The following is an 11,763-nucleotide window of genomic DNA, read 5'->3' as shown; positions in this document are numbered from 1 at the left end:
TGTTGTTCCTAAACATGTCTCAAACTAATCATAATATGCTATACCACTTAAAAAAATTAAATATTCATAATTTTGTCTATTTTTGTTTCATTATAAATAATTTAGGACATGCTTGGAGACAACAAATCCCTATCCATTGGGAAGATGAAACATGAGAATGTATTCTTCTCTGTAAAGCCCCCTATTTCTCTCTATAGCTCAACGTTTTCCACCAACTCCCACACTTTTCCCACAAACATACTATTACTTTTTAGGAAGTTAGGTATGAGAAAACTTTGTTACTTCATCTTTTCCACTTTGAGTTTTTTTAGAAAAACCATAAAAGTAAGTATGGATCCTATTATCTTTTTCTTTCCTCTATTCAATACTACCAAACTATAGAAATGATTATTTTTTCCCCTTTCATTTTTCTATGTGATTATTGGGTGTCCATAATATAAAAAATTAATCAATATATTCGTTTCGCTCACATAATTTTCTTGGAGGTAAGATAGACTTTCCACGGACATCATATTTCACTCTCTTTTCATAAATGAGCATATTCATGCTAGTCGTTTTAGGTGTCCATTATGTGGGCATGAGCAAGTAGCCCAAATTGTCAATGTTATTGTTGTTTTTATTCAGGTTTGAGTCTAATATTGGATATGCGGAAAAAATGAAAGAGTTTATAAGCAGAAAGGTTTTAGTTCAAGATGTGATGTCACACTTTTGACTTTACACTCTTCCCATATTTCTCCAGTGGTTGAAAGCTCTCTGGTCACAATCCAGTACAACAGATCTTATTACAAATCATCCACAAACACACCTATTTAATATAGAAATGCAAATGTTATTTAGAATAAGGCACAATATGCAAATGAATTGAACCGAGTTGAAGTGTTGAACCAAGTTAAAGTATATGAAAATGTCATATCTTGTATTCAATCGACTTTAATTGTGAAATCCTTCAAATGAACTAGGATCACTTATATTATTCATTCTTCATTGTAATTAGAGTATAAAATCTATATACTAATAATGTAAAGATTTATGCACATACATCATAACATCTACCATTTGTTTTGATTACTTTTTTGATAAGTCAACAATAATTAAGTATCAATGGTGGATGATGCAATGACCGTATATAAGATTCATATACTGTCAGTGTGTACATATTTTTCTTTTGTAATTATGGTGATGGGGCTTCCTTAAAAATAATTAATTTCTACCATGCAATAATTTACGGTGTGGGGGCATCCTTCCTTAAAAAACCTAAAAAAAGTGGAGAATCATATTTCACATCAATAATATTAAAATAAAAAATAGATAAAATAATGAATGTTTAATTTTATTGTCGACATATTTGTGAGAAAATATCCTTGTCAAAAATAGAGAGAGATGAGGAAGACAGTTAGATTGGCGAAGGAGGAAGAAAAATGCAACTCTGTTTGGCATTGACATTTCCAATTATTCAAACATTTCCCTTTTCTTCACATTCTTGCTAAGGTGGTCGTGTTCCTTCTCATAATCTTTCTCTTTCATTCAATTCTTCTAACACCCAATTTATCCATCATTCTCTAACCACGTCAACATAATTCTTGTTTTTATCACGTGCTCATTTCTTTTATATTGTGTATTTAATAAAATCCTGAAAATAGTCTTTTTGCTTACCGATAAGGGCCTCCCCTGTAGTGTTGTGCGCCTGATGCACCAGGGCGCCCTTTTTACGTAAAAAGGTGTGCCTAATGCACCAGGGCGCCCTTTTTGCGTAAAAAGGGTGAGCTAATGCACAAGATCACCCTTTTATGTAAAAAGGTGAGCCTAATGCACCATGGCGCATTTTTTACGTAAAAATAATTCAAATTGCTACGGCTGCAATCCACATCGCAATGACTGCAATGAACACAATCACAGTAACCGCAATCCTGACCGCAATCACGACCGCAACCACAATATAAAACACTGTAGGATACTTTTGCTTGTGCATGATCAGTGTTCAGTAACTAGCTCTGTTGTAGTATATACTGCATTGATGATTGCTGGTATCAGAACATGATATTTTTGAATCTAGTTAAATAGGAAATAGTATATTATGAATTGATAAATTGCTTTTGGTCTTAAATGTGTTTTTAACTCTTAGGTTTATGTTTCTTCTTGGAGCATTTCTGGGTATGAACAAGTTGATTTGGACCTGAATAAGGGAACGAATATGACAAAATGCATGAATTTTATTGGTAACAATGGAAATAATCAACCTTGTTTCAATTACAGGTTATTTTGAAGGGGACCTTGTGGAGGCCATTCAATGTCTTCTGTTAAAAATTCCGTGCTCGGGCTTAAAAACGACGGCGTACAGCGTAAAGGCTCTGAGATTCTACACAGGTAATGCATAGAACATGTAGGGTATTCTGTAGAACTCTTAAATTATTCTTTTGGATGCAGAAAGAATTCTCAGTGAATATGGTTAGAGTTTGAGTTAAGGAGTGAGATTTAAGAATGCCGAGGGGGTGAAGCTCATCGAGCCGAATGTTTCTAGTAACATTGATTCTATAAAATGGTTAACTCACAACTAACTGGCCACCTAGTGGGGGTATGAGGAGGGTAGATGTATATAGCCTTACCCTCGCAAGCGAAGAAGTTGCTTCCGAGGTTTAAACTCGTGAAAACAACCTTACAAGCCTTAATTGCATTAGGTGGGGTTAGCATGCACAAGAGAAGTTAACCCGAAAAAACGAGAACAATGTAAGAAGCCTTCATTCTGTATTGTCTTCCTTCCCTCTCATACCCATTCTTTGGTTACACTTAGTAGTTTGCTGGAGTTATTTATGTTCAAGTTGTTATGTGATATAATTTGCTTCTGTTTGTGTTATAGGCACAATTTTGAAATGCAACTTGCTCAAAGAAATTTCAAAAGCAATGATGCACTGAACCACATCCAGAACCTTGATGCTATGGTAATAAAGGTCAAAACTTGTGACACATGAAAAATTTGCTATAGTGTGTAACAATGCATTCTTGGATGTAATTTTTCTGTTTCGATATTGAAAAAGTTCCATATGATTGCATCATATTATAAGTTTATATGTAGGAACTTTACGCACAAGCCAGGTTGCAAGAAGAGGAGATCGTCTCCCTTCGTGAACAGATTGCTATGGCCTGTATGAAGGTACGGAATATACACCGGATTGAAAATTAACCCGACATCTTTTGCGTTTGATGATATTAATTAAACGTAATGGCGGCAGGAACTGCAGCTGTTGAATGAGAAATGCAAACTAGAGAGGCAATTCTCCGAACTAAGAATGGTTAGTCGATCTTTATGTTAGTTAATCTTACTAAGATTGAATTATAAAATTCACATGTGAAATTTGTTCATTAGGCCGTTGATGATAAGCAAAATGAAGCGATTACATCTGCATCTAATGATTTGGCACAAAGGAAAGGTGATATTGAAGAAAACTTAAAACTTGCTCATGATTTGAAAGTAAGTCTAGTTTCATGATGATACTAGCTTATTTGTTTTTTTTGCCTTTTTTCTTCTCTTCTTGCTACTTTTAATTGGTCGATGCAATGTCACAATCATCAAGTATTGCTTCCTTGGTCGACTTCCTCGACATAAAACCAAATTGATCCTCTATAATGTTAGTCTCTTGTATTAATCTCTGCTCAATTACCCTCTCCCATTGCTTCACAGGATTGCTTATAAGCCTAATCACTCTATAATTTGTGAAGTTTTGTATGTCTGCCTCGACGACATAGGGAATCGGGTTCCAAAGGAATACACCATAGACGGTTACGTACCATAGCAGTGTTTTAAGACACCAAATCGCCAAACCCACACCCCTTTCCATCTTAGGTTGAAAAGACTTCTCCCGACTCACCATGTTATCACAATTCATATTTTTAGATCTCCCTGGGATATGGATTAAATATAGGTGGTAGGGTGGAATGCAGGAGAGACAAGCCTGAACTTGGGTGTTCCGACTCCCGAAGAAAAATTCCCATCTGTCTTGGTGCTTAGAATTCTACTTGACAACCGAGTCCCAAAAATAGACAGCCCTTGTACTTCGACACGAAATTACCCGTTTCAAGTTACATATGATTTGGTATGTCTTTATAAAACATGCTAATTTGTATGCTTGTGTTTTTCAGTTTTTTTCCAGAATCACATTTTATTTTCTCACATACTTCTGGTTTATGTTATTGATAAAAATCATTAATCTAGGCTGTAGAGGATGAGAGATATATCTTCATGTCATCTATGGTCGGGTTGCTGGGAGAATATCGTCTATGGCCTCGTGTTATGAATGCCTCTGCTATATCCAACAGTGTGAAGGTATGAAAAATATTTGGTGCAGTGCATTATTGTTTACATCAGAATTTGATCCACTATTGAAAGTTCAAATTTCTACTAAGTAGAGTGTGAGCCACTATGCATGTGTTAATGTTAGATAGATATCTGTCTGACAAGGAAATTTGACGATTGCTGCATTCATGTTTATATCGGCAAAAAAAAATCACCTCGTCTGAGGTATACAAATATCATAATCTGCTCCTAATCCATTCTATCATATATACACAATATATTGCCATATATACATATATGTTCTAACACGTTCCTTGAATTTTTTACTTTCAGATTAATGTAGAGAAGTTTGGTTCTGGATGATTCATCATGTTTTTGCTATGTTTTCTGTTTATGTTCTTTTACTTTATCGCCAAAGGAAATAATGTGATGGTTTTTTCATATTGTTTTATTCATAAACTAATAGTTCTTGTATTTGTCCTTGTCCAGCATTTACACGATCAATTACAATGGAGGATTCGAAGTTCACATGTAAGCTTCAACACTTACAATGCACATTTAGGATTTACTTGTCCCTTCGGCATTTCGTATCACTATCCTTTGTCAAAAATAAAAATTATATCACTATCTTTGCTAAGTCTTTCGCTCTGAAACCTTTTGTGTTCAAACATGACTGATATACTACAAGTTCATATGTTCATAGTATAACAAATGGATGCTGGAGATTCTAGCTATACTTAAAACATTTCAGAGTGTTTTATGATTACAATGTCCTTTGTTTCTTGAATTTCTGCCTGTCTTATTTATCTCTGGTGGTTTATTTACATGCTTCTGTGTCATTATATGTAGTTTCTTGTGTATCGGCCTTTATTCTCCCTTTAAATTCTTCATTTTTATACTGATGCCCCTTATGTTCATCTGCTCCCTTTATCGGCTGGTTGAATATTTCTAAGGATCAATGATTACTTTTCTTTTTCAGGATAGAATTGGAGAGTTAAATTCTGTCCTAAAAAGTCACGCTGATAACGGAAATCACGTTGCTGAAAGTCAAGGTTCTGGAAATTTGGTGAGTCATTTTGATAATGAATTCATGGTACTGTTCTGGAAATTTCTTTATCATCATAGAGTTTCTTTCTTCCTCATTAGTTACAATTTGACCACATTTCAGATTCCGCATAACTTTTCCCAGCAAAATCGTTTTCGGAATGAACAAAATCCTCAACCAACGAGCAAAACGCCAGGATATATGCACCCTGTTCTCCATGGTGATGTAAACTCGGCTTACAATAGGGCCGATTATCAGGAGATTTCTAAGGCTGATAGGTTGGTGTTGCTTTTCTACTTCTGTTTTGCAATATGAATATCCCTTATCCATCATTAGTTAGGAACATTTATAGCATGATATCTTCAGCTGTGTACTTAGGCAGTTTGAAAACACTGCATGTTTTAATTCCTTGTCTGGTTTGATAAGGGAAATGAAAAGGATGTTGAAGAAATTTCTAGTGGTGATCTAACAGAATGTGATGCAAAATATTTGCTTCTATTCTATATACTGCCAGACTCATTCGCATACACATACCAGAAGGCTAGAAGAGTCATAGTTGACCATTTAATCTCACGTAAATCGTGAACATTGTGTCGATACCTAAAACTGTTATATATGAGTGTCTAATGATCAGACCGTAAGCTGAGTGGGTTTCTATCAAGAGAGTACAGATAATTAACTGTCTCATGTCTTACTATCGCAGATTAGGCATGTTTTGTTTAGGGTGTATGTACTTATCTATAAAACAATTTGTGCAGGGATGTTTCTTTTCGATACGGGTCAATCGATAAAATTGGAGTGCATGACAGAACCAGTGAAAGAAAATTTGCTGATGGCAAGATGTTGCAAACTCAACTTGACACCAATGAGACTGCATCCTCTGCTTCTGAGGGTAATCTATGATTTCCACAATAGAATAGATACTATATCCGATTTTATGTTAACGTTGAGTCATATTTTTCTAGATGGCCCTGGCATTGAGGGTTTTCAAATTATTGGTGATGCTATTCCCGGAGAAAAACTTCTTGGATGTGGCTATCCAGTCCGTGGAACTTCTCTGTGCATGTTTCAGGTAAAAATTCCTTCCATCAATATTTACTTTGCATATTATCCATAGTTCCATATATTTCTATTTCATCTTTTTTTATTGCTGATGTCACCATTATTCTCGGCTTAATGTCAGTGGCTGCGGCATCTTCAGGATGGCACTTGGCAGTACATTGAAGGTGGATTGGATTTTTACTTCCGGGCATTTTCTTTGTTCTAATTTTTGCTTGTTTACTGAGAGGATTGATCTAATAGAAGTTCAACACAATATGGTTCAGGAGCCACTAATCCAGAGTATATAGTTACTGCCGATGACGTTGATAAACTGATAGCTGTCGAGTGTATTCCAATGGACGATAAAGGCCGACAGGTTTGAAAGAAGTTTTTTCTATAGATATATCTCCTGTACATAAGAATGTTATGGCTAATGATTTATATGTTTTGGGCTTAATTTGTTCTCTTTGTTAGGGGGAACTAGTGAGGCTCTTTGCTAATGGTCAGAACAAAATAACATGTGGTAAGTTTATTTGGTGCTGAATCTTGAAGACTCTAATTGGGCACTTTTCTCTTCTATTTGAGACTAAATGTAGGGTAAATTATACTGACCTCTTTCGGTTTCGCTTATTATACTCGACATCTTTCTTGCTTCAAAAGTTATAGTCACCTTGATGTTTTCTAAATCTGCTCTGTTGGGTGACTTTATAGATGAAGAGATGCAGCATGTGATTGATACAAATCTGTCTCAAGGACAAGCAGCATTCAGTGTTCTACTTCTGGTAGGTCTGGTTTTAGTTTGAAAAATCTTTTATTCTCCGATCATGTTCCATATGTTTATACACGATATGTTTATATCTCATGCACCTCCTTAGGTTTCGCGAGTCTATCAAATAATGAAAAATATTCAACTATGTTCTCCAAATGCTTAATATGATTCGCAGTGAACAAGACCACTATGTTCTATAAGCATTCCTCAATTGCCTCCCACGTGCTTTTGTTTGAGCTTGACAATAATCAATGCTTTCAAGCCACATTTGCCTAGAATTTGTGCAACCTAAAACACCAATTTGTAGCTCTTCAGATAGGTAATTAAGAATCCAGGAAAGGACCATTTGATCTGGTTCCCCCAGCTCAGAAAAGCTGGATTAACATGACGCTGAACACGGACAATATCTGACTGGTTTGACTACTGACCGGACTTGAAAACGGCTTTGGTTTGTAGTCTTAACCGAGTGTAGGGTTGAACCGTTTTAAACTGGAGAAACTCCAATCCAACCATGTTAAACCCGGTTAAACCGCAATAACCCGGGAAGTGAACTGGACGGTTCACTTAAAATTTAAAAAAAAAATAGAACACTACTCTCATGTTTTGTTTCACTCTGATAAAAAAAAAAGATGGAAAAATGTTATTTCATATAATTATATAATTATTAATTATATAAAATTTTGTATTTATATATAACTATATATTTATAGATAAAAATGATAAATTATATATGAAATCATCTGGTCCGACTGAACAATTTAACCGTTTAAACTTAATACAATACCTCTTCCAGTTTGATGTCCGGCTCGGGTTTCACAATATTGACTTATCTTACCCTTACAAAAATATGTTAAAATAAGTCTAGCAAAAATATGTATATAAGTTCACACAAAAAGTAAGTATATTAAAAAAATGTAAGTTATCCAAGTCATTTATGCATCATTCTCTTCCTCTAAGATATTTGGTAGATATTCTAACAATTAGTGTGTATACATTCATTGTGTTTGTATTTTGTATCACATCATTACACATAATATCAATCGATATCTTATTTTTCAAAAGCCTTAAACTTAGTATAATTGGTCCATGTTAGATGTTTAAATTATTCTTGGTCCTCACTTTTTGCTTATTGATTTAAATTATACATGATTCTTTAATATTTTTCATGCAAATTAAAAATATTTCTGCACAATATACATTGTTCCCCTTTCATCTTAATATGCTTCATAACATTTTCCTTGTCATTTGGAACAGACGGATTCTTCTGAAAATTGGGAACCGGCAACTTTAATCTTAAGACGATCAGGTTACGAAATTAAGATTAATGCTACTGAAGCTGTGGTTGTTGCTGAGAAGTTTTCGAAGGACTTATCGGTAAGTGATTCAACTAGCGCTTTATAGGTATATCCTCGCAAGCAAATATATTTTTTCTAGGATTTGATCCCATTTTTCTCTAGGTCACAAGGCAAGCAACCTTAACTTTTCGCCGAGTTTCACCATCTTAGAACTATTGAACCAAGCTAGATAATAAAACATTTATCATTTCTTTCTAAATAAGTTCTTGTGATGGTTGGTTTGTGGTGCTTGTAAATTGGAGTGCACGACTTTGTTGCCTAGTAATAAAAAGATCGATCCCTCGAGGATAAAAAACTTCTTAATTTCTTTAATTAATTAACCTAAATGCCTAATAGTAGGTAATTTTTTCTCTAGGTACAAGACTCGTGTCCGATTGAAGCCAATACCTACTCTCATATTATAAGATTCAATGAAACTCCTTACTTGGTCCGTTTGTCAATCGCTCTATTGTAACACAATACAACTCTCGAAAGCCTAAGACTACTCTCGTGAATTAGGACTCAAATTTTATTGTTATAGGTCTGGTATTATAGGACTCAAACGGGTAAAGACACTAACAACCAAACCACAAAGCTCAATAGAATGAGTAAACAATTAACTATTCATCATTATTGTCAAGGGGTAATACCCTATCCTAGAAACTAAGGAAACTATTCACTCATTTTTTAGACAAACCACAAGAGAAGTAGAAGGAATTCATCATAACAAGAATGAGATGAAGGATTCTCTTGTTGCCTCTTTCCATCACAAGAAAAAACCTAATTAAGACTCTAAAAATGTGTTTAACTCTTACTACAAAGGTTAATTTTATAAAAGTTCCAAATTTGGGTTTTAGCCTAGGAAAGATTAGTCGATAAATCATCTAAAAAACTAAAGAAGCTCCAATCCACGATCGTGCCTTGATACACGGTCGTGTTGACTGTGTGTGGCTGGGAATACTGGATGAGACACGACCATGCCTTCATAAATGGCAAGGAGTACGCGACCATACCTTCATACATCTCTGCTTGATGCATTACATCATTCCTATAACTACATTTTATTGGTTCATCTTTTCATATAGTTATTTCTTGTTTAAAGAGTTACTTAACACTTCTTTTTATCAATGTTCCACAGATTAAAGTTCCATGTGGTTTGTCAACACAATTTGTATTAGCATGCTCAAATGGATCTTCTCATCCTCTTAGCGCATATAGCGTCCGGTAATGACATTGTTTCACCTTCATGTTCAATGCATGCTAATCTTTGTTGTATCTTTATTTGTTCGCAAATCGATTTTATGTTTATTATTTGTTCGCAAATTAGTTTCGACCCTTTCTTTGCAGAATGCGAGACGCGCTTGTGTTAACCATGCGAATCTTCCGGAGTAAGGTATTCTTTCTGTTAACAATTTCTTGTACTTTTGTGCATGGCAATTTTGATGATGTTAGAAGGTTGGTACCAAATAGTGAGTTCATATTACTGTTCTATTGAAGAAGGTTTAGTTATAGTTCTTATTTGTATGATGTTTGTTTTCTTACATGTTCTATATAGACACTAACAAAATATTTTAAACATATTCTGTAAAATTGTTTCTTATTGAACTCTAACAAAACATTTCTTCTATTTGAACCTTGTTTTGTTGGGCAGATATTAGATGACAAAAGGAAAGGGAGAGCATGAACTCAGAATTACAGATTAACAAAAACTTACGGTTTCATAATTTTAGTGGTCGGAGGAGATAACTTATCTTCTACTATGAATATGAATAAATAGTTTATTCTCTTTAATTATTGATTTCTTATTGTATACGAAGTTTGGAGCTCCACATGTTTAAGAGCTCCATATTGTAACTTACATGTTGGATTTGTAGTCGGGTTGACTTAAGTGAGAATAGTTTTCATATAAAAACTGTGAGAACAATAAATCTTGATCTTACAATCAATTTTGGATGGTTATAAATAAAAGTTAATTATTGGTCACACGACAAATTAAAAAGTTATGTGCGTGTATTTTTTAATCTTAATTGTTCAAATAAGATATAATGATTCATATTAACTGTTCTTATTTCTCACAATAACATATTGTTCTCACGTGAGTCATTCCTTTTTTTACAAATATCTAATCAATAAATGATTTGTATCATATTTACCTTTTCAACTTTAGTCATAGATTAATTAACCTTAAAAACTTGTCTTTTAGGTAAGGAAGTTTGTTCATAAAATAAAATATGCCCCTTAATAAAACAGTGTAAAAAAATGTTTTGGAAGATCTTTGTATTTGTGCAACACCATAATAACAACAGAAATTTTTTGTGGAGGTGTTATAGGACTAAAAGAATTCCTACATACATCAAAGTATTATTAGTTCATAAAACTAAAATTATGTGATTAATCGTGATTCAAATTGTGGAATTATCATAAGTGTATCACACTGCAATTGTAGTGTTACACTGAAACACAATGATGTGATCACATCGTATCACAACGCAACCGCATAAGCCTATATTTGGACTACATTAAATTCAACAATATTTTTTTAATCACGAAAATATTCCCACCATAATGGTCACAATCCACATCGCAACTATCGCAATAACCACAATCAAGACCGCAACCATAATTTAAAACATTGGTATTTACTTACCGCTGATATTGAATAAGATCATACCAATTCTTCATTCTTTGTATTGTTATTATAAGACTTTCTTTATGACGAACCTGTATACTGAATTCGATATACGGTACGTAAGATAAATGAGCGGACCAGATAACCCTTACATGTCTTGGGCCAAAAGAAGAATTAGATGACAAAGCCTTGTGTGGACAAAATTGAAGATGCCAAATTGGTAGAGATGAAAGCATTGGTTCCTTCACAATCAGATAAACATAAAGCTATGAAAGGAATCTGCTCTATTGTACATAACGATAACATCTAGCCATGTTTTATAAAGTGCCAATACAAAATTACTATACTACCCTCACCTTTTTTATTCTTCTTATCCTTACTTCTCTATTTCAACATTTTTAAGATCTTATGCTATATATGTATATATATTTATTTCTTCTTATATATTTGTTTCCTCAACATTATAATATTACTATCAATATAAAGATTTATATATAGGTAATACATTATTTGTCTTTCATTTATATTATTTGTTTGATAAATTAATGATAATTAAACATGAACGATACATGATATAATAATAAGATATAAAACTCATACAATGTCGATAATATATTTTTTCTTCTTCTCAAAAACATAAAATAAATAAATATTGAA

At 33.7% G+C, this 11,763-nt stretch overlaps 1 protein-coding gene across 1 annotated transcript; it reads left to right on the top strand.

Moving 5' to 3' along the window:
- LOC109363574 lies at window positions 1,373-10,234 on the top strand. The gene is made up of 20 exons (XM_019609833.1): window positions 1,373-1,488; window positions 2,254-2,364; window positions 2,855-2,936; window positions 3,071-3,148; window positions 3,228-3,287; window positions 3,362-3,466; window positions 4,208-4,318; window positions 4,778-4,819; window positions 5,268-5,354; window positions 5,457-5,611; window positions 6,092-6,225; window positions 6,299-6,405; window positions 6,517-6,559; window positions 6,659-6,750; window positions 6,849-6,897; window positions 7,086-7,156; window positions 8,398-8,517; window positions 9,616-9,701; window positions 9,825-9,870; window positions 10,129-10,234. The coding sequence occupies exons 2-20, from the start codon at window positions 2,288-2,290 to the stop codon at window positions 10,159-10,161; spliced, it is 1,578 nt and encodes a 525-aa protein (XP_019465378.1). The 5' UTR covers window positions 1,373-1,488; window positions 2,254-2,287; the 3' UTR covers window positions 10,162-10,234.

This window comes from Lupinus angustifolius, chromosome LG01 (assembly GCF_001865875.1).
Source record: "Lupinus angustifolius cultivar Tanjil chromosome LG01, LupAngTanjil_v1.0, whole genome shotgun sequence".
Classification (NCBI taxonomy): Eukaryota; Viridiplantae; Streptophyta; class Magnoliopsida; order Fabales; family Fabaceae; genus Lupinus; species Lupinus angustifolius.
Note: the sequence above shows the minus strand (reverse complement) of the source record. Positions and strands in the feature narration are given on the sequence as shown.